Below are 22,904 nucleotides of genomic sequence, written 5' to 3'. Positions count from 1 at the left end.
TTTGTTGCAGGTGATGACGTTGACAGTTAGGCACTCAAAGGAGTTGTAGTTGGCTGATTCTGATTCCGACACAGACAAATTGTTTCTGTGGATGATCGCTAAGCCTCCACCTCTATTGTCTATTCTGTTTTTATTGGTGATTTTAAAGCCTGGGGGGACGAGGGTGTCCAGGAGAGGAAGGGAGGAGTCGTTGAGCCAGGTTTCGGTGATGAATGCTATGTTGATGTCATGAGTGAGGATGGATTCTGCTAGTTCTGTGGCGTGTTTTGAGGCTGATCTGCAGTTTATGAGCATGCATTTTGTGTGGGTCGTCTCTGTTTTGGGTTTCTTCGTAAGGGGGGCCGTAGGGATGTTTGTGCGGGTGGCCGGTGGTCTTGGTAAGTTGGGGAGGGCTTGAGCTCTACCAAGTCCGGTGATCACCTGTATTTTGGATTGGACCGTGACAGCATTATGATTGTCATACGAGGCGGCGAGATCAGCTGCGTCGTTCTCAGACATAGCGTCTCTGGTTCTTTTCGGTCGCTGTGATAGGTTTGGCGAGGGTGTTCGTTGCCCATCTCTTGCGAGGGGTAGTGGGTGGATTGTGTTGTGTCTGAGTGATGGGATGGTGGGTGTGATACTGTTTCTGTGGCGCAGCAAGGTTAGCTAGGATTTCAGTGAGGCCCCGGATTATGGTAGTGATCTGGGTTTCCAACAAGGAAATGCGTTGCTCAGTCACAAGTTCGTCGATGTAGCGGGGTTGGGCTTGAGTAGGTGTGTGGGGCTTGGGTGAGGGGAGACTCGGGGTGTTCGGTAGTTTGCAAGCTGTGTTGTCTGTATGGGGTTTGGATGGGGCCATGGGTGTAGGGTGGTGGGGGTCTAGTTGGGTTGTGGGTGCTGTGTAGCCTGTGAGTTCAGGGGGACAAGTGCTCAGGTTGTTCGGTGTGGGTAGAAGAGAGTGAGAGGCGGGTTGTGGGCAGGGATGAGCACCTGTAGGTGATGGATGGGGTTGGGAGCCCAGGGTGTTCTGAGGGGGTTGCTGTTGTCGATGGGGGTGTAGAGGGGGATGTCGTGTGTTGTGCCAGCAGCTGACGGACAGGGATGAGTGCCCTCGTTGTGAAGTAGGATGGGCCCGTTCTCTCTGGGGGTGGTGGGGAGGGTGTCCTGTGGTGCGAGGCCTCGTGGGGGAGTAGTGGCTTTGTTGCATGTGGGTGTGGGGAGGTGGGTGTTCTGCTTGTTCGTGGTGTGTAGGGGAGGGCGTGTGGGGTGTCTGGGTGGTATCGGGCGGTGGGTTGCGGATGGAGGTGAGGGTTGGTGTGGGGGGGGTCTTGTTCTCCCTGTGGGAGGGGCAGGGGACGTAGCTAGGAGGCGGGCGTGTGGGGTGTTGCGGGAGACTCTGAGAAGTGGGTAACAAGTGTGGATGAGAGTCGGACACGGGAAGAGGTGGGGATGTGCACTCCCTGGGGGTAGTGGGGAGGAAGGCGCGTGCTGAGGGGCGAGTGCTGTTGATCGTGAGTTCCGAGGCGGAGGGTGGGTTTAAATGGCTGGTCCGGTTCCTCCAGTGTGGGAGTATGGGAGGGAGAGGGGGAGCGTGAGAGGGAGTGTCCCGTAGAGAGGGGAAGAGGGTATCAAAGGACTCCAAGTTTTCGCTGTTGGCTTGTATCAGGTCTGTGCCGTTATAGTAAATGGTCACCGTGGTATTTCCATTACGCTTAGGGCGCTGAGGGAGTGATATTGTAAGTTTGCAACTGTGTGTGGTGTTGGTGGTTTTTGAAATTTTTAGGTGGGATCTGATGATGTGTTTCCATGCCTCGTGTCTCTCTGTGTGGAAGATAAGGTCAGTTTTTACCAATCCTTTGGAGGGACAGTGGTAGGTGTCTGCAAAGAGTGATTCCGGATGTTGTTGGATCAGTTTCTGTTTACCATTCTTTGCTTTGGGTGAGAGGGCAGGTGTAAAAACATCTTGCTTGCCACTGGGAAGGGATGCTTTAGTCCGTAGGGGAGCAGAAAAACTGTTGAGGTTTTAGGGGTGAGAGTAGGCCCTGATGTTAAAATGGTAAAGACCTACCCCATTATTTTATTAAAAATATATATTGCTGATATACAGTGGGCTTTCCGCTCTCTAGGTGGCAGATAGGGTTAACCTCATCTACACCTGGGCGGGGGGGGGCTGTTGTCCCCTTCAGTTAGGGTGTGGGCATAACCATTCCAGGGTTGGCAACCCCAACCCTCTATTTGTGTTTTTTTATTTCTGTGGCAACTAGTGGGTTGTCTGCCTCCCCAAGGGGGCAAATCGGGGTGGGGGTTTACCCCCATCTTCCCCTCAGGAGGGCAGAAAGACTGTATCTCCATTTATTTGGGATGGAATCATGGCCATGTGTATGGTGGGCAGCCTGCACCCCTCTTTTTTATGGTTTACATTTCTTTATTATTATTAAGTTTGCAGCACACAAATATGACCACGTATGGTTAGCTATTAAACAGTGCTGTGGAACATCCACTTTACACAGCAAGTTAAAGGCGCATACTCGACAGTAGGCGCCTATCCAGCTGGTGTCGCATACATGAAATATCTCTAAACAAAGAAAAACAACCCCCTTGGGTGCCCTCCACCCATCCAACTCCCACCCCCTCCCTGTGTTCCATGTCCACTACCTAAGCTAGATTAAACCACAAACGACCTCCCCCTCTAGACCGCCTTATGTTAATCGGTGAGGCGCAGCAGCCGGAGGTATCGGGGCATGTGTCCTCTCTGAATTCAGTGGCTAAGCGCGACAGAAATGGTTGCCACAGCTCGTCATATTTGGATCCCTCACCCGCCATGGTGAGTGTCAGCTTCTCCATACCAAGTACATGTCACAGACGGTACAGCCAGCCTGTAAATGTTGGAGTGTTGGGAGTGCGCCAGTGTATGAGTATGTTTTGTGTCACGGACCCCAGCATAATTTCTATCTGTCTGCCTCGGCGAGATAGTAGCGGGTAAGTCAGGGGGTTAGGGAGGCCCAGCAAGATGTATGCTGAAAAGCGTGGGATCTTGGTCTCGAAGTGTTTGTCCGCCTCGCCTAGTACCTGGGTCCAGTAGGGCTGAACCTGCTCACACTCCCATAACAGATGCACTAAAGTGCCTCCTTGGCCACAGCCACGCCAACATGTCGCCTCCCGAGTGTGGTCCATTGCATGTAAGCGCTCAGGAGTATAATACCAGTATGTTACGTCCTTCGTAAGAGTCTCAGTAAGCCCCATGTGGTACGCAGAGTGCTGGGTTCTATAGTATATTTTCCCCCACTCCTTATGGCTAAGTGTCCTGCCTAGTTCCCTCTCCCATCGCGCTCCGCTGGAATTGTATATGTGGGTATGACTTACTTGCAGCATATTGTAAAGATCAGAGATGAGTTTTTTGTCTGACGTGCTTGTAATGAGCCATCTTTCATAAGGGGAAAGGTGCCGATCTGCTTCGCAGCGGACTTGGGGTTGAAGCGCCCAGTGCCTAACTTGCAGATATCTAAGCCTCTCGCTCTCTGGAAGCCCATATTCCTGCTTAAATTGGGAGAACGGGACGACCCCTTCAGCGTCGTACATATGATACAGAAAGTGACACCCAGCAGGCCTCCACTTTGCAAAGGCGACAGGGTCCATACCGGGAGTAAAATCAGGGTTGTCCATCAATGGGGTGAGTGGCGAAGGGAAGTTTGTGAGTTTGTGTTTGATATTAGTAGCGTCCCACACCTCAAGGGGAACCTGTGTAATGTACGAGGCATATAAGTTAGAGGGTCTATGGGGCTTGCGCAAGAAGGGATAGCTGAAAAGTCATCCTTAGCTGACTTAAGACGAGAAATGGCGGCGATGACCTCCTCTGTGTGAATATTCCTGTTGAGGTGGTCGGCCTGGGCTTTGGTCAGAGCTGGCAAGGTGACCGAGTCTAGGAAAGCAGCCCCATCGGAGCTTTCTAGCAGGGCCCCGGCGTAGAGAGTGGCATAAAACTCGTGAAAGGGTTCAGCTATGGCCTTATCCTCCGATATGCATTCACCATCCAACTTGCGGATTTCTCGTACTCCCTGCTTTTGTCGGACCTCCCGCAACCTATGGGCGAGGAGGCGCCTGCACCTGTCCCCCCCCCCCCCCGGTATAGTAGGCTTGTCTAAATCGCAGTGCTGCAAATTCCGCCGTATCTTGATGAAGCGCTGCTAGTTGATGGCGCACGGCCTTAAGCTGTCTCCACACTCGAGGGGCTCCCGTCCTCTGGTGGATCTGCTCCAACTCCCTGGTTTGTTGCGTAAGTTCTTCCCTTTTGCGCCTGTGCTCTACATTATCTGAGGCTGAAATGGCGATGAACTCCCCCCTTATGACTGCTTTCAGCGCTGCCCACTGCGTTGCAAGGGTTGTGTTAGAATTGGCATTATGTGAGAGGTAATCAGTAATGGAGCGCTGTATGTGCTTAACTACATCCTCTCGGTGCAGTAGAGTATCTCTGATACGCCATACCCTGGAGGGCCGTGATATGGGTGGAAGGGTGAGAGTGACGATTACTGGTGCGTGGTCCGAGGGGGAGGCAACTCCTATGTCAATTGCAGTCGTGAGCGCGCGCACTGGTGTAGATACTAAAAAATGGTCTAGTCTCGCGTAAGTCTTATGTGCAATGGAATAGTATGAGTATTCCCACTCGTGAGGGTGAAAGCTGCGCCACAGATCGCACAACCCCAGGTCGTGTATTCGAGCAAGCCCCTCTGCAGAGAGTGCGCCTGTCTGATGAGTGTGTTGGCTAGATCTATCCTTGTTGTTATCAAAGACTAGATTCAGGTCGCCCCCAGGATAACATGGCGGTCTGTCGTGGCTGTGGCCTCCGAGAGAGCGGAGTGTAGGATCCGTTCCTGGCCCTCGTTAGTGGCATACATGGAGCAAATAGTGAAGGTCAGGCTGCCTAGGGCAATAGGTGCGTTTCTTTCAGGAGACAGAGATCCGCTTGGGTGTTTTCTAGGCATGACAAGACCGCTCTGTGCTTCACCAGACTATTGAGACCACGGACATTGAGGGTTAAAATCTTAAGCATGGTAGCGGGCATTACCGGTGACAAAGAGGGTCAACAGCTTAGGCAAGATGTCACACATGGCACCACTGGAGCGCGGGGCGGTCGGGTGACCTAGGGCCCTGTAATCGTGTGAACCTACATGGAACACCGGATCCCCCCCATAAAGTCCCCAAGAAAACCCAAAATGAAGAACAACCGAAAACAGTGAATAACAGTACCTTGTCCATCCTCCATCTGAGATCGAAAAGGGGGCAAGGAACCCCAAGTCTCCCCCCACCCAACCCCCTAGTAGTATCAAAAGGAGGAACAATTGAAAGGAGTAAATAGGAATACATTGTCCATCATTGGGCGATGATCGGTAATAATACAGTTTGGGGTAATCTACCAACAAGGAGAAAGCTCCCCTCCCACCCACGACCTGGACATTAACAAATCGGCCAGTCAGCTAGGTATATCTTCAAAAGTCAGCCAGGCTGGGAGGTAGATAGTTCCGTGGAGACAGCTTCCAAAGCCGACTTTTGGCCCCACGTAATTTCTGCAGCAGGGGGCTTCTTTGGATGACGTCTACGGCCCTGCTGGTGCCAACGTGGTCTGGAGTCGTCAGTAACCTCTTTAAGGCCCTCATCCCCACTCTCCTCCTTGGGGATTTCCATCCCCAACAGCCTGCACACCTCTGACAACGAACATAGCTGGTACAGCTTGTTATCCATGAGGAACACCAGCCGGAACGGATGACCCCAGCTGTACGTAATATTGCGCTGCTGGAGGTGCATGGTAACAGGTTTGAAGGTCCTTCGTTTTTGCAGGGTGAGGGCGGATAAGTTCTTCCCTTTTGTGCCATGCGCTCTACATACTGCACCAGCAGCTGGTCACGAAACTTCAGGGGATGCATCTGATGCGCTTTTTAGAGGATGGCTTCTTTGGTGCGGTAGTCCTGAACACAGACTAATATATCTGGCGGTGGAGCCGATGGTGCCCGCAGAGAACCCACGCGATGCGCCCGGTCCAAGCGCAGTTCCGTCTCCAGGGGTCTACCCAAGATGTGATTGAAGAGCTCTTTCATGTAGGTGAAAAGGTCTTTCGAGTCGTCGTCTATCTTCACTCCCCTGATCCGAATATTATGGCACCGGGAACAGTTTTCCAGGTCCTCACGGTGGGTTTGGAGATCGACTTGCTGATCGTGTATCCTGATGGCCTCTGGCTGAAGTGCCGCCATCTCCGTGTCTCTCCCGTCGCTCTTGCCTTTCAATTCAGCGACCCGCTCTCCAATGCCATCCACATCCCGACAGACCTCCCTGATCCCCGATGCGAACTCCTGCTTGAGAGTGTGCATATCCTACCTCAATGCGACAAACATAGACTCAAGAAACGCTTTGGTGATGGGTTCCGCGCCATCGACACGTTCTGATGTCGGGCCAGAGGCACCTGTCACCATATTGGAAGCCAACTGTCCAGCTTGCGCCTTCGCAAACAAGTCTTTAAGGGTCTTGTCTCTGCGGCCCCTGGAGGAGGACATAGCTCGCTTTAATTAGATCCAGAAATGCTGTGGGAGAACCTCTGTGGTGTAGCGCCCAGTCCCTATTTGCACTTAGCGGCGACCAGTGTCCCAATTAGAAGGCAACAGAGCCCAGGTGTCTGAGGGATCCCGCAGACCGCAAAACCATCACCCTAACCAGCTGCTCCCAGGGGCCACCTCGCTTCTGGAGTCGTCGTCAAGACCTCACAGCCAATGACGACCCACCGTCCTCCGCCATTATCCTCTGCGTTGCCCCTTTTCACCTCTAAGGCGTTCCCCAGTCGGTGTACTTGGCTATTCCAAACTGGTACTTCAACCACTTCTGCTGGCCAACCATTACATCAGGCCTCAATTAGCTCTGCCGCAATCTAGTCCCCTATTGTGACTCCCAAGCTTGACGTCCGTCTAGGCCTAGGCCAGGCCTGGAATCAAGGCAATGTCTGGGGACAGGGGGGCCTCCCCCTGCCCCCTCAGCGCTGCGGCATGGCAGTCCTCAGCTCTCCTGCCTGGGCTCTCACAATGCGGGAAGTGACGGTGTGGCTGCACCAATGCTCGGCTGCAGGAGGGCGCTAGCGACACTGCAGGGCCATCTGCAGTAGGTGCTCGGACCCGGCGTCTGCCAAGTCACAGTCTCCAAATGGCGGGCCTGGATCCCTCTTTCCCGGACTCTCCTCCGCTACCCCGCTGGCATGTTTATACTGCCCCTCCAAGTGCGGTCTCCTCCAGTGCGGCCCCTGTCCGGCAGAACCGCTCCCGGGTCACCAACCAGCCTCAAGGCCGCATCCCACGGGGCCCACTTAGCCGGCCTACTAGTCCGTCCCACGGCTCTTAGGGACTAGGCCGTGCCTACGCTGGCAGCAAGCTGGCGGCCTCACCTCTATCTGTTGCCTCAACTCCTGGGTCGGCTCCATCATCTGCTCCTCCCTTAGCTTCCTCCGGGCACCCGAGCTCCGCAAGGCCCGGCCTCCTCCGGGCCCTCGTGGTCTGTCAGGCCCGGTCGAGGCAGGAGAGGCCCGGACCCAGTCACAGCTGCTCCGCCACTCGCCTTCCGCCTCTACAGCTCTCTCATGGGCTCCGCCGGGACCCCATTGCAGTATCCCAGCAGGGGAGCGCCAAAGTCCGCTGATGGGCCCGCGCGGGCCCAAGGTACGGTACGCCTCTCTTTCAAAATGGTCGGCGGGCCGCGCACCACGGCACCTCACCCGCGTCCTGCAGCCACAGTCTGACCGCTTCGTCGGCACCAGCCCCGGCCGGCGTGCCGGTGTCTCGTCTGAGGTCGCCATGCTCCCCGGGCAGCTCGTAGATCCGGGCTCCGCCTCACCAGACTCTCTTCATCCCGCCTTCCGCTATCAAGCGTTTTAGCGTGGCCCTGCCGGCTCTGCGCGCTGTCCGCTCTCGTCAGGGTTGATGCCCAAGAATAAGCATCTACAGGCGCCGTTTCCACTCCAGGATGGCCCCCACCGGCACCGCAACCTCTCCAGCCCCCTAAATTTGAGCCGACCGTAGCTGTAACGGCCCTCGGGCCGGTGCTGTATCAGGCCGGCGGTGGGAGCTCAGGAGCAGTACGTCTGCTCACTCCGCCATCTTGGCCAACTCCCCTTTTTTTTAAACAAAATAATTCCCTAGCGTCTAGTGGACTCTCTGCCCCCTGAAGGTGCAGATCAGTGTAATGACCCCCATCTGACCCTCCATGGGTACAGAAAGGCTGTTTACCCTTTTATTAGGGGTGGGGGCCTGCATATACCCATTCTGGTTAGCCACCACCTCTCTACTTGTATTTAAAAAAGTATTCCCTGGTGGGCTTTGTGCCACCCACCCCCCCGGTGGGTAGATCGGGAGCAATTGCCCCATCTGCCCCTCGGTGGGGCTGAAAGACTGTTTACCTTTTTATTAGGGGTGGGTCCATTTTGGGCACCACACAACCCTCTATTTTTTTTAAATAAAAGAAATCCCTGGGGCCTAGACAGCTTTCTGCCCACCCCCTTCCAGGATTGAGGGGCAGATCATGGGTCATTGCCCCATCTGACCTGCAGGGTGGGCAAAAAGACTGTTTAACAGAATGGAAAACTTCCCTACAGAAGGGAAATAAATGCAATTAGATAATAAATTCCTTTCCAGAAAATAAACAAAGTCTGTGTCGAATTCCTAGATCCCTAAGATGTTCCATAATGTTACTCTGTCAAAGGCTGAGGTAAGGTTTATAAAGGTCCTATGAATAGATCTTGGTTTGGCTACTGTACACTTGTTGATAATAGGATACAGGTTTAAGTACTCATTGTTTGTGCTCAAACCAGGTCTTACCCCATAATGTAGATCTGAGAGAATATTGTTTTTATCACCCAGGTTCTTAACCTGTTTTGAGTCACCCACCCTATGACCTTTACTACAGAGTCAATTAAAGATATTGAAATGTAGCAGTGGGGTAATCCTAATCACCCTTTTTGAAAAGCAGTACAATTACAGATGTTGACCAGGACAAAAGAATACCTTCGGCTGCTTCATTTAGTGTCTGGGTAATTAGTAGACCACAGACTAAAGGATTGTTTTACAAATAAATTGGGAGGTTCATCTGGTCCTGGGGATTTGTTCTTAGATTGCCATAAGATTGCATCTTTTACTTCTCATAGTGAAAAGAAAAACTATTTTAGAAACACCCTCATAGAAGCCCTTCTCATCTCTGGAGGGGTGTAACAGATGCAATTATGAATCTCTTCAAAGAGTTTAATTCAGCTGTCGGGCGTAATATGAGAGTAAACAGTGCCATGATCTAGATACAAAAATATTTGGCAGTTCACAATCTCCCAAACTAAATAACTGTTGGTAAGACAGCTGGCTTGAAGAAGATGTTCCTAAGTTTTATCGTTCAGAAATTATTGCACTTTTTTACCTCAGATTTATAAACAGACCAGCGTCTTATCCCCACTCAGTGTAATGCTGCTATTTTTACTGTTGCTTTAGATGTTTCTGTCCTATAGTTACTGTGTTCCTAAATCATTACATGTTGCCCTTGTCTGCCCTTTTGCAGTTTATCTGAGTGAATGTCTGGGAGGATTTCATCTTGCAATCTCACATGCATTTTATAATATATGTTCTGTTTGTGGTTGGAGATGGATGGAGTTGGTGCTGGTGGATCGCATTCATGTAAGATATACAAGTTGTCTGCAGGTTGCTATTAGGGGTGGGTGGTGAACCCTGCTCCGCCAGTGCAGTTTGCAGAGTTTTGCAAACTCTGCACTCCTCTGGGAGCACAGAATTCTGCAAAAAACAGCCTACCCCTAGGTACGATGCATTTACATGGCGCTCCCGACAGAGACAAACACCAGGACCCTGGTGCCATTTACACATATTTCCTCAATGTCCCCGAAAGAGAATTCCGTAAGGGAACATTAAACCCAGAGATCCAATGGGGGAGATTCAACTTCCAACATAATATCCTGAATGAATGAAAAGCCCATGAATACCTGAAGGCGTCTTGGCGCTGAGACAATCGGAAGGGAGCATGCGAGAGCCAAATCCTAAGGGGTCATTGGTTAAACAACCAAGTTTTAAGGTTCTTCCTGAACACTAAAAAGGTAGGTGCATCTTTCAGCTCCGTAGGCAGAAGATTCCACAATTAGACTATGGTTCTGAAGTAACTTCGGCCTCCCCCGGTGACCCATCTAAACCATTAACAAGTTTGCTGTACTTGATCGAAGAGTTCTGCTGGGGGTATACTTTATCAAATTTGTCCTCAAATAGGTAGGAGCATTTCCCTTGATGGATATGTACGCTCAGCATAGAGCCTTAAAGGAAATTAATCCTCATTCAGGGAGCAAATTGTGTATGCATGCGTGAGTAGCCATCTGCAGTGTCACAAAAGTCCTTTTCCTTCATAGAGCTGTGAATCCAGCTCAGCGCAGGGAAGGGGGCAATGCACGTAGTGTTCTAAATACTCTGCAAACCCAACGAGAAGGTAGTAGATGATACCCAAAATCCCTCGGTGTATGAAGATGAAACTGGAAGATGCCAAAATGAAACTGTTCATTGAGTAATCCTTGTTTGAATATTAAACACATCACAAAAACACACACCAGGAAACTTATGACCTGGTGGGTCAGCAAGTTGTGTCACAAATGCAGCAGATGACACCTGAACACCAACAAAATCAGCATGGGCAGAGCACTATGGCACTAGGATGTGCGCCCTACCTGCCCATGTTGGCACCATCCATACACCGCCCTTCCATCCTGGGGTGAATCTGACTGCACAAAAGTCTGCATGTAATACACAAACGTAGCTGGGCTGCATCGGTGTCTCAGGCTGCGATGCCACACTCAACTCACGGATCAGATTCATGTGAGCGCCTTTGTCCCTTGCATTTCTATGGCTCAGAGTCCACTCTCTCTGGGTCTCAGTCAGACACTGCCCACTGTCTAGATGCGGGCAGAGAGACGCACCTGGACACCCAGATGTGCTATCTCGCTGGAACTGCTCCATGCTCAGGTCTCCACGGATGATTATCGCGCAAACCTTCAGCTCTTTGAAAACTAGTGCGCAGTGGTACTTTCCAGTGACGAGAAGGCTGCACTTTCAGCAGATCGCATCATGTCCCTACCAGGGAACGCAGAGTGTCATGGTGAGATCCTTCCTTTGCAGGGAGGGATGTGCAGGAGGCGCTGGGAGACGGAACAGCCGGAGAGGAGATGACAGCAGGGTAAGAAGGGTGTGATAGGGGGAGAGGAGACATCTGAGTTTTTGCGTTGAATTGGGCGACCGAGCGAGGAGGAGGGTGGAAGAGGGAATTAGAAATATAGGTAGTGGGGCGGTGAAAGGTAAGAGACCGAGAGACAGTTGTAGGGTGGAGCGGAACTCCGCAGAATTCTTCTGTGTTTTCAATGCAACTCTGCGGAATTCTGCATAGTGCAAACCCCCAAACCCTGCCCAACCCTAGATGCTATTCAATTGTAGTAGCCAGGCTTCTGGCCTTGTATGAAGCTCCTTGTCTGTGGTGTTGTGGCTGGTTGATAAGTGTCTTTCCTGAGCTTCTGTTCTTGTACATCGCATTAAACAGAGATGTAGATTGAGTTGGGAAAAGTCGTTAGCTCCCAAAACGTTTTTTTCAGTGATGGTTTTAGTTACACTGATTGCACCAGTAAGAAGCACTAGTCTCTTTTTATGTATTCTGGGTTGTGTTTGATGATCTACAAGCTCCCAATTTCTGGTGCACTCACAGAGCATGTATTTATTTTTTTGCAATTTGTTTTATTGGTCTTAAAATACAGACAACAAACATAGTGTGATGTGGGCGATATACCAACCTGACAAGGTATCAATTATAGTGTAATACATATTTCCTAAGTATAACAGTTCTAAATCAGTTATACTTAATATCTACAAGGGCACTCTACTGGAAGGCTGTCATTTATTTAATCAAATGCTGTCACGTTTTAGAGAGGCAAGATTTATGAGGCATAAAGCACATCATTTTACATCCTGTTCCCAGGTCCACATTACATTTAGGGTCATTCTTATGCGCTGCATGTGACTCTTTTCAGCAACATGCCAGTAAGCCACAGCTTTAAGCCACTTGCAGAGCCATAAACCTGATGGGTCAAGTCAGTGTATGGCTGTTCTTCTCCTGCCTGATAGTAGGGTCAAAGCAATACATGTATTTTGTTGTTTAAAACACCCTCATTCAATATGTTTACTCTTTTCTCCTTAGTAGAGCCCTAGTAGTGGACAGGACTATCTTGTATAAAAATCTGCTCTGTTGTATAACTTATGTAGGTCCTCAGGAGCTAACTATTTTATGTGTCAGTTTAAATGTGATACTCCCAGAGCTTATTTTAGCATGTGCATGGTCCCTGAGCCAGGTGGCTTCAGTTAGCCCCACACATCTTCCTCTCACTTGGATGGCTTTGGCTGAACTGGTTGCCCGTTGTCTGAGCTGTGCATGGCCAGTAAAACACTAAAATCTCAGGGTCATCTCAAATGATTGTCACCAGTTTGTTCAAGACTGGAGAGTTGTGACCGAACTTTCAACATGCCAACCTTGCTGCCATTTCTAATGCAAAAACAACAGTTGATGGACAGAATGCAGAACAATGTCATACATTCACCCCAGTACAGAGATCTGGGCCTAAATCCATCGTTTTTTTGCACTCCACACCACCCCAGTTCAGACATGGTCATATGCAAATCAGCCTTGACCCTGTGCCCCATGGGAACAGTCCAGCCCGAACTGCCAAGCCATATCTTTCCTGGACTGGAATCAAGCATCCTAGGACCGGTTTCTGGCTATCAGCCGTCTTCAGCCAGGATAGCTTGACTCCAGTGGTGTGGAGAGCATGGGACTCACGTCTGAGCCTACCCATCCCACTCGGGGTGACAAATGCAAAAACAACAGTTGATGTACAGAATGCAGAACAATGTCATACATTCACCCCAGTACTAATGCTAACACAAAGAACTACCCCTCCCTAAATACCAAACCGTTAGTGTGCCATCTTCAAGTTAATAAATTCAGCATTTTCAAACACACAGCCACTCTATGTGCATCCACACTGTGTCCACCGGGTCATGTTAACTTCAATCAAATGTGTCAGTCCCTCTAAAGAGCCGTGGGAGGATAAAGGCATTGCCTGGCTACTCTCTGCAGTGAACCTACAGATACTATCATCATTGAAATGCCACACAATCCTCTTTTCAATCTATGTTTTGGTTTTCATTGTGAGAAGGATTCTATTATTTCTATTTTCCAAATAGCCATGTTGTGTTTTGTTTTCTTTGTAATGTTATTCCCTAAGATATAAACTTGATTAAGTGGAAATGTATTCAATAATTGTCTTGCTGTGCCCTAGGACTTAAGTTGTAACTCACAGACCCGGTCCAGCAAAGTCATAACTATTATGTGGTTGCTTTTGTTGCCATTTATAGGAACATGGACTCTTGTTCATACTGGACTGTTACTTTTGGAGCAGGATCAAGGCTTATTTGCATACTAATTGATTTAAGATGCTGGCAGAAAAGGTTACTCCTTTCTGCCAATCGGGAGGTCTGTTCACCTAATTAATAGGCATATGGACCTTCAGTATGTAGACAGCGGAGACTACTGAGTCTCCTCTGCCTATATACCCCTCTGACGGCCCTACAAAGAAAGGGCTGTTGGAAGTTTGATAGTGTGCTTGCCAGATTTAGAGTACAAACTGCCACCTAAAACATGGTGGTATGTACGTTCAAACTTTTTAATGGCTCCCTGCCATGGAAGAACCTGCCATGGAAGAAAACTTTTGAAATGAGGGGCTCATTGTTCTTTTTTTATTTTCAAAAACAAAATCCTGCTATGGGATTTTGTTTTTGAAAATAAAATCAAAATTGCCAGTGGGCAATGCCATCATACTGATGGTGCTGCAAGGGACCCTTTCAATGAATTTACAGGATCTGCCATGATGATGGGTCCTGTAAATGCACAAGATGTCCACTGGGCTGCCAGGGATCTCCAAATTTGGCAGGCATAGTACCGTCACCATGGCAGGAGAAAGATTCTCTGCATGGTGACGGTACTAACACCGTCCAAAAATATCTAAATCAGGCCTATAGTGTACAACGTATTAGAAAATAAGTAGTTATGTCTTCGGCATAGTGCTCTTTATATTGCTTATACATTCAGAGATTACAAATATTTTTGCATCCACAGAGAGACGATTCGAGAATACATAAGATGAAGACTAATGAAGAAAATACGTTAATACTCGAAAGCTGTCTAATATTCAAGAAGAGCTCGAAATAACATCAAATAGTAATTATAGATATTACAGCACTGTAAAAATCTTGTATCTCAACAGACAATTCCTGCAAAAAACATCAAGTGCAATCCGGTGGCATAAAGAGACTGAGGACACTCATCCAGCATTAAAAGATACCGGATTTCGCCTCTCGTTCGAGATAACTATTAGATTCTAACAGGATAACCTCCATAGTGTGGTGTTAGACCATTATAAGGTCAGATTTGTTGATGAACCCTACAATCTGTAGAAAAAGACCATAGGTGTACAAAATGAGTTGTGAAGCAGACTTCTGAAAGTTCAACGAAAGAAGGCTTTGGCTAGATACATTGCAGCACACCGTCCTAGAATGTAAAGACTTGGTAACAAGGCTTGTTCTTTGTTTGTATGTTTCATAAATATTGCCTGAAATTGAAGATACAGACTATAGGAAATAAGCTGTGAGTTGTATTTGGTCCCAGACTTTAAACATTTTAATTTGCGTTGAAGACACAAGCCCTGATAGATATATTATCACTCTGGCAAGCATTACAGTGACCATTCAACATTATTATTATAGAGAGAACAGGATACATTGCAAATACTACACATTTGCAGTGAATGTTAAAATACAGTCAGTTTGTCAGCAACCACAGTAGTCCGTTGGGAAACACATTGATAGGATCTATGGCAAAACATATGACCATTTGCCACTAAACCTTAGAGAAAAAACATACATACACAACAAACTTAAGATGAGCTTTTGTTTCTCCTCACTACTAAAGCAGCATCAGCAAGCATGCACTGAGGGAAACCTATAAAGACACAGTGAATGCGTCAAGAGTATTTATCAACCATCACAACTACGAGTTCACTCGCAAACAAAAACATAAGAGAAAAAAAACAGGTGGGTGTTTGTGAGAAGACTTTTAATCTCTCATCATCCCTACATTGTCTGTCTCAGCAATTCAGTAAAAAACCTATTTATGTAAAATGAGTTTAAATGAGCAATCTGCTCTACAGGTCAAATATCAAACACATACAAGAAAAAAAGGAAATACATGCAGTTATTGCGGAAAGAACTTTACTCTCTCAGGACATCTAAATATCCACCTTCGAACACACACAGGAGAAAAGCCATACAGTTGTAATGAATGTGGAAAAGGATTTAACAGTTCATCAACATTAAAGATCCATATGCAATCACACACAGGAGAAAAGCCATACACCTGCAGTGAGTGTGGAAAGAGCTTTGCTTTCTCAGGAAAACTAAAGATTCATCAGCGAACACACACAGGAGAAAAGCCATACTGCTGTAATGAATGTGGAAAAAACTTTGCTCATTTATTATCACTAAAGAACCATTTGCGAACACATACAGGGGAAAAACCTTACAACTGCAGTGAATGTGGAAAGAGCTTTAGTAAGTCCGCAAATCTAAAGAGCCACCGGCTAACACACACAGGGGAAAAACCATTTGTTTGCAGTGAATGTGGAAAGTGCTTTACTCAGATACCTAATCTAAAGAAACATCAGCGAACACACACTGGGGAAAAACCATTCACATGCAGTGAATGTGGACAGAGCTTTACTCAAAGAGCAACCTTAATGCTCCATCAGAGAACACACACCAAGGAAAAACCATACACATGCAGTGAATGTGGAAAGAAGTTCACTTTGTCGTCTAGCTTGAAAGGCCACCTACAAATACACACAGGGGAAAAACCATATTCTTGTAGTGAATGTAGCAATAGCTTCAGTAATTTATCAAAACTAAAGATCCATCAGCGAAAACACACAGGAGAAAAACCATACTCTTGCAGTGAATGTGGAAAGAACTTTCGTCTGTCAGGAAGCCTAAAAAGCCACCAGCGAATACACACAGGAAAAAACAAATCATACACCTGTAGTGAATGTGGAAAGTGCTTTGCTGAGATACATAGTCTAAAAAAACATCAGCGAACACACACAGGAGAAAAACCATTCATATGCGTTGAATGTGGAAAGAGCTTTGCTCAAAGAGCATACCTAATGCTCCATCATAGAACACACACACAGGAAAAACCATACAAATGCAGTGAATGTGGAAAGAGGTTTCCTTTCGCAACAAGCTTGAAATGCCACCTACGAACACACACTGGGGAAAAACCATATCCTTGTAGTGAATGTAACAATAGCTTCACTGAGTTATCAAAATTAAAACTCCATCAGCGAAGACACACAGGAGAAAAACCATACTCTTGCAGTGAATGTGGGAAGAACTTTCGTCAGTTAGGAACCCTAAAGATCCACCAGCGAACACACACCTGAAAGAAAAAAATCATACACCTGCAGTGAATTAGTAAAGTGTTTTGACTTAATCAGCACATCTAAAGAGCCATCAGCAAACACAGGGAAAACCCATACACATGCATTGAATGTAGAAAGATCTTTATTTGTTCATTTGCCTTAATAGTCCAGCAGCATATGCACACAGGGAAAAAAACTATACATATGTACGGAATTTGTTAACATACCCTAAATGCCATCAGGGAGCTCACATGGAAAACAACATAAAATATTCAGCATGTATTTCACTTCTTCATAAATTCTCTTAAGACACCACCTGTAAATTGTGAAGAGATTTCATGATCTATTATACCTAATGGTCAATTAGTGAACACACAATAGGGAAATAGCATTCTCTCGTAAAGGATGTGGGATGAGCTTCCATTGTTTTGCATCACCTGTGTATAACTAAATTCACACAGAGGAAAACCTATACACATGGATCGAATATGGGGTTAGTGTCAGTCTGTCCCAAATTTATAAGTTGCTGTCATCAAATACAAACACATCCAAGCAAAATATAGGAAGAATTTGTCACATTTCAGCATGCAAAAGTAGAAGGTTTGTGAAGAAACCGTTTCTGGACCTCACTAATGTCAACTAAGCTTTCTATTACTGCCCTTCCTAGCCTTGGTAAAAATGCTAGAACACCTTGATTCTACCCTCCCGCTGTTGAACATGCCTTATATGTGCAAGTAGAAGAGAGATCTCTTTGTTCCTATGGCTCAGTATCTCTGTAACCTTTAACATTGTTGACCATGAGGCACTTTTCCATTACATGCATGCACCTACAGATGGTAAACTTTAAATTCCAGGTAAATTTCAATTTTTAATCTTTGGTATTTTGTTTTAATTGACATCCACATGACATTGATTCATCTGTACATCCTTATGATGTCACTACTTCTTTTTTAATAAAAAAGTATTTTTTTAAACATGTTTGATTTCACTTAATGTTAATAATATTTGTCATACCTGTAAACAACCTGTAAACAACAATCCAGTTTAGAAATATTTTTTTCTGCTTTGTGAGCAGATTATACTTTAGTATAGATATTGTTATGGTTCCTTTTTGCCTTATTTGACAATTTTGCTAAAAGGATTTCATTTTTATACATGTATCCTTTTTTAAACAGGAATTTTCCCTTTCATAACATTCAATCTGTAGTGCACACTCAGGCACAAGAATGATTTTTCAGACATATAAACATTGTTTTTATTTCTGATATACTCTGGGAGAAGCACTGTGTACTTCATAGGTTCAACAAACTGGACTGTACCAAATCTGCAGGGAATGGGGTAAGATGGACAGTTTTTCTACCTTCATCAGGGATAGGAAACTGTCCATTAACAAGGGGAAAACGCAGACCATGGTCTATGGACACAGAAATAAAGCCTCTAAGGCCTTTTTTATTGAGGGTAATAAGGTGCAAGACGTAGGTAAATTCTGTTACCTTGGCATCACTTTCTCAAAGGACAGGAAGTGGACTAATGAATTTACGAATATTAGTAATAAAATGGCTAAAAATGCACATGGTGTTTTTAGATTCGCGGCAAAAATTGGGGATAGACGCACTAAGGACATGCTACATATCTATCAAGCTAGATGTGTCACCATTGCTACGTATGGAGCGGGAGTATGGGGACATACTTATGACCATAAGCTGCAGGTGGAGGAAAATACCTTCCTAAAAAAGCTTTTATGCCTACCGACCTCTGCTCCTACTGAGTTGATACCCCGGGAACTGGATTTTAACTACCCAGCTGATGTCTTATCCTTGAGGCCACTTATGATTTGGCGGTCAATTTGGCTTCAGTTGTTCAATAGATCAGTTATTGAGGACTGTTTATCTTTGGATAAATATCATAATATCCCTTGGTTAAGATATGTAGCTGATTGTTTCTTAGAAATATTTAATTTAAATGTACTGACTGACCCGGGTGCCGCTTCTATGATCCCAAAAGCCGAGCTGAAAGTAACTTTTATGGCGTATCAGGCTGGTAAACGGGGGTCAACAAATGCATCCCTGTCCACAGTCATGTTCTATAGTAAATATAAAATTAATGAAAGTTTTCCACAATATTTAAATTTGGTGACATGACCTTCCCATAAGTTTGTGCTAACGAGAATGAGGTTTGGAGTAGCACACCATTTAGTGGCCCAGCCGAGTATTAAAAAACATCCAACTGGTCCGTGCCAGTGTGACGGTGATTGCACTTTTTATTGATCTACAAATTGTATATGAATTTTAGGATTGCCTACCTGAAGCCCCTGTTTGTTAAACATGGTGTATGTACAGTGTATCAGGCTATGAGTCTGTTATTTAATTTGGAATCTGCTGATATCTGTTTTTTTACTGCTACTTTTTTAAACCAGTCTATTAGGGCACGTAAAAGTATGTTATTTTAAGTATCAAATGTTTAACGCTTAATTGTAATAATGTTTTATCTGTTTTTATTATATGTGTTGTGCTTTTATGGTCATCTCGTATGTACCGAATAAAGCTTCATGAATTGAATTGAATTGAATTGAATTGGGGTAAGAGAATGAAGCTTATATTTAGGGAGTCAGAGCATGCACATGACCCAGATGGACACAGTACTGTGAGCTGGTACTCAACGGCCGGGCGACAAGCTCTTCCAACTAAGATAAGACAACGGATGCCATTCTCTTACTCTGCAGGACTAGAGGTGTGTGCCTTGCTTAAGCTGAAAGCATTTCTGGCTCTTCCTTTGCAATGTGTATGGTTTCCTGCTCCAATAATGCCTCTGTTTTGAAATTGAAACTTCTGTCAAGGAGGCGGCACCCTTGAAAGGAAATGGAATGACTTTCACTAGGCCGGCTCCTTTTATGTTTCAATAGAATGAACATATTCAAAGGGATATTGTTACCCTCTCCTTGATAATCTCTGATCGTCTCGGACAATGAAATTAGGATTAAAAAAAATCAGATCAAAATTTATCAATTATCTCTTTTTGGCTCAAAACTTTCTCTAATTAATAAGCAACTTCCTGACTTTGAAAATCGCAACAGACCGTATAACCTCCAGATTTTTAACCTTGAAGGGTAGGTTGAGTGCTTGTCATGCTTATGTGAAAATACTCCAATCCAAACTGTTAAACCTTATTTTTGTAGAGTGATTTGAAGTTGATAAGGCTCCTCCTTCAACACAGGAAGGCAAACCAATCTAAACCACAATAACTTTTTTTCAAAGTACTACATCATCACCACCTTGTCATGACAAAGAAATTCCTTATGGAATGGTGGATGGTAATACAATCTATATTCATCAAGACTTTGAAAAAGAAATGGTAACCATTAGTAAACAATTTACAACTCTTTTATCTCAACTCTAGAATTTAAGATATAAATATGGCCTTTTTGACCCTTCGATCATGCAAATCTTTTAGATGGATTAATAAAAGGACGTAATTGAGATTCTTGATCAACATCATCCTATCAATATTCAGCACCAAGATGTAGTTGATTTGTAGTTTATTTCATTTATACTGCTGGGTCCTCTGTCGCACATCTATCATTTGTAGCCGGTTTGTAGTGTCTCATCACTTCTCCATCCTATGCTTGCCCCGCCCCGCTGGGCTTCGCTACTATTAAATATTTAATTATTTTAGTTTGTTATGTATTGTATGTTATTTGTTTTAGTATGTCCTAAGATACTTTTATTTCTTTTTTTAATCAATACTTCTTATCTCATTAATGTTTTTCTGCTCTGATTCTTTCTCCCCTTTTCGGGTATTTTTTTATGACTTCAGATTGTCCATCCTTAAAGTATTTCATTAGATGTCAAACTCTTCAGACATCTGATAAAGCATAGAAAGATCAATGAATACCTTTTTTGGCACAATGCTGATATATGTATGATTCAGAAAATTGATGTGATTGATAGGATCTGATCCTCCATGGTTAAAGGTCAGTTTGGAGGTTTTGTTTTTTCTCTCCTGACAAAAAGAAAAATGGTGTGACCATTCTTTTTTCTAAGTACTTCCTCTTTAAATTTGGTAATTGTAAATTACAGATTGATAAAATAGTTTTGTATTTAGTCAAGATTTATGGTCCTACGACAGATGAGCCAATTGTTTTGAAAGCTGTTACTTCTGAAATTATTAAGCTTGACAGTGTTCCCTTTAATTATTAGATAAGACTCATATTTTTAGATCAGGCCTTTCTATTTAATAGACTTTCCGTATCTAAGTTTTAACCTTCTTAGAAGTTTCCCTTTTTTTTTTTTAACACAAAATGTTTGGAGACTTCATTTTCCCACTAGTAAATAATTTACCTTTTTCTCAAATCCCCACTCGCCATGGTTCTGGATTGATCAGCTACTGGCATCTCTGAGGGAATAACCTGTCCCACGATGCATGCAATTGATATTTTACACCACACTACAATATATTTTTAAATTAAAATATGCCAACTGCGGCTCCATAAATCCTACTGAATAATGAATGCTGATATTCTTCTCAAAGATGAACACAAAAACAAATGAATACATACATTATTTTACACAGTTTTTTTACTGTTGATGCAGGCAATAATATGTCAAATGTAACCATGTGGGATGAGTTCAAGCCTTATAATAGAGGTTTAACTATCTCTTTTACGGTTAATGAAACAAACTATTCACTCATAAATAACTAATTCATAAAATGAGATTACTAAATAAGAAAGGTTCTTTTCTCCTTAAATAATGTGGTTTATAAAAATAGAACTACATAAATTAAGATACAAATATAACTCATTAATTGGCAAAGATGCTGGCCTGCAAATATCAAACAATAAAGTAAAGATTTATTTTCAAGCCAGTAGATCTAGGAAAATCCTTGTTAATTATGTAATAAACATGATAAACTACTAACACATTCTGTTTTCTCAGATTTCAGACAATTGTTGACATCTTTCAAGGGTATTTTATACTTACGACAACATATATTCTTAAACTCTCCTGATTTCTCTCTCGAAAAGTAATCTGCAATTGCTTCACTTAATTCTTGAAAATCATCTGTCTCAAATGACATTCCTACTGAGTTATATAAAACTCTCACCACACAATTATCATCCTATTTTCTTTCACTTTTTGTGGACTTTGCACAATATGCAGCTGTAGCTGGTTACTTTTTCTGAAGCCTTGATTGTAGTTTTTCCTAAGGCAGATAAAGATTCCACAATTGTTTCCAGATACAGATCATTATCATTAGTCAATGTAAAACCCATGCTAAATGTATTGCTACTAGACTGCTTGGTCTGCTAATTCACACTGACCATGCCACTTTTATGAGACAAAGGTTATCTGTGCATATCATCAGACTTGCTTACCATGACCTTTCATCTACAGTACAAACCATCAGGCTGACTTGCAATAGGTGCAGAAAAAGTGCTTGATAAAGTTCATTGCAATTTTTATTTCAGGTTATATTGCTGTCATTTTTTGGTCAGCCTTGTTCTATTTCTCCTACAGCTAAACTCTTAGTTACTGCACACATTTCTAACTCCTTCAACCTCTTTAAAGGAACTAGACCGGGTTCCACCTTTCTCCCCTATTTCCTATTGGCTATTGAACCTCTACTTAACCTTATATGGAACTCTCCTCATAGTAAAGGTATTATATTTGGCAACACTACTGCTAAGACTCCGGCATATGCTGATGATCTATTATTTCTTTTTGATCCAGAGACATCAATCCTGATAATGCTAGACAGAATTAAAAATTACTCAGGAGTTTCAGATTATATTCCTAGTGTAAATAGGATATCATTGTTTCCTCAAACTGCATGAGGCACATCAGATATGATTAAACAATAGAATAGTGTCTGGCGTCCAAATAAACTCTAATTACTCTGAATCCTTTTCACAAATACTTACAGTATACTTAATAATTAAAGTGTCATTCAAAAAGTTAAAATAAGAAATTGATCTTTCTTAATCTTAGTGAGGGTAAATTCAGTCAATTAAAAATGGTGGTTGTACTGCAGATATTGTATGTGCTATCTATGTTGCCTTTTTAAGTCCTGTTATCCTTTTATAAATGGTTGCATTTCATTTTTATGTTCACTATTCTGCCTTTATTGTATGACAGGGTTCCTCTTTGGTACAAAATACTACTGTAATTAAGTTAGTAAGTTTGTAGATTTGTATAACCCTCACGGTGAGGGTATACAGACTGTCCACGACCACCGGGAGATTAAGTGATTTGTCCAGAATCAGGATGTTGCACCCCCGATGCCGAGACTCGAACTCAGACCTCCTGCTCCCCTGTCTGCAGCTCTGGCAACTGAGCCATATCCTCTACTATTA

At 44.6% G+C, this 22,904-nt stretch overlaps 1 protein-coding gene across 1 annotated transcript in view; it reads left to right on the top strand.

Annotated features, from left to right (window-relative positions):
* LOC144772320 (uncharacterized) overlaps window positions 1-18,973 on the top strand; it is a 201,595-nt gene extending 182,622 nt beyond the window's left edge. Inside the window, exon 5 of the mRNA XM_078656557.1 lies at window positions 15,439-18,973. Within this exon, the coding sequence (XP_078512683.1) occupies window positions 15,439-16,573 (1,135 nt within the window). The 3' untranslated portion in view covers window positions 16,574-18,973. The remainder of the gene's footprint in view (window positions 1-15,438) is intronic.
* The last annotated feature ends 3,931 nt before the right edge of the window (window positions 18,974-22,904 follow it).

The sequence above is a fragment of the Lissotriton helveticus genome, chromosome 8, assembly GCF_964261635.1.
Source record: "Lissotriton helveticus chromosome 8, aLisHel1.1, whole genome shotgun sequence".
Classification (NCBI taxonomy): domain Eukaryota; kingdom Metazoa; phylum Chordata; class Amphibia; order Caudata; family Salamandridae; genus Lissotriton; species Lissotriton helveticus.
This window is presented reverse-complemented; position numbering and strand designations above follow the sequence as displayed.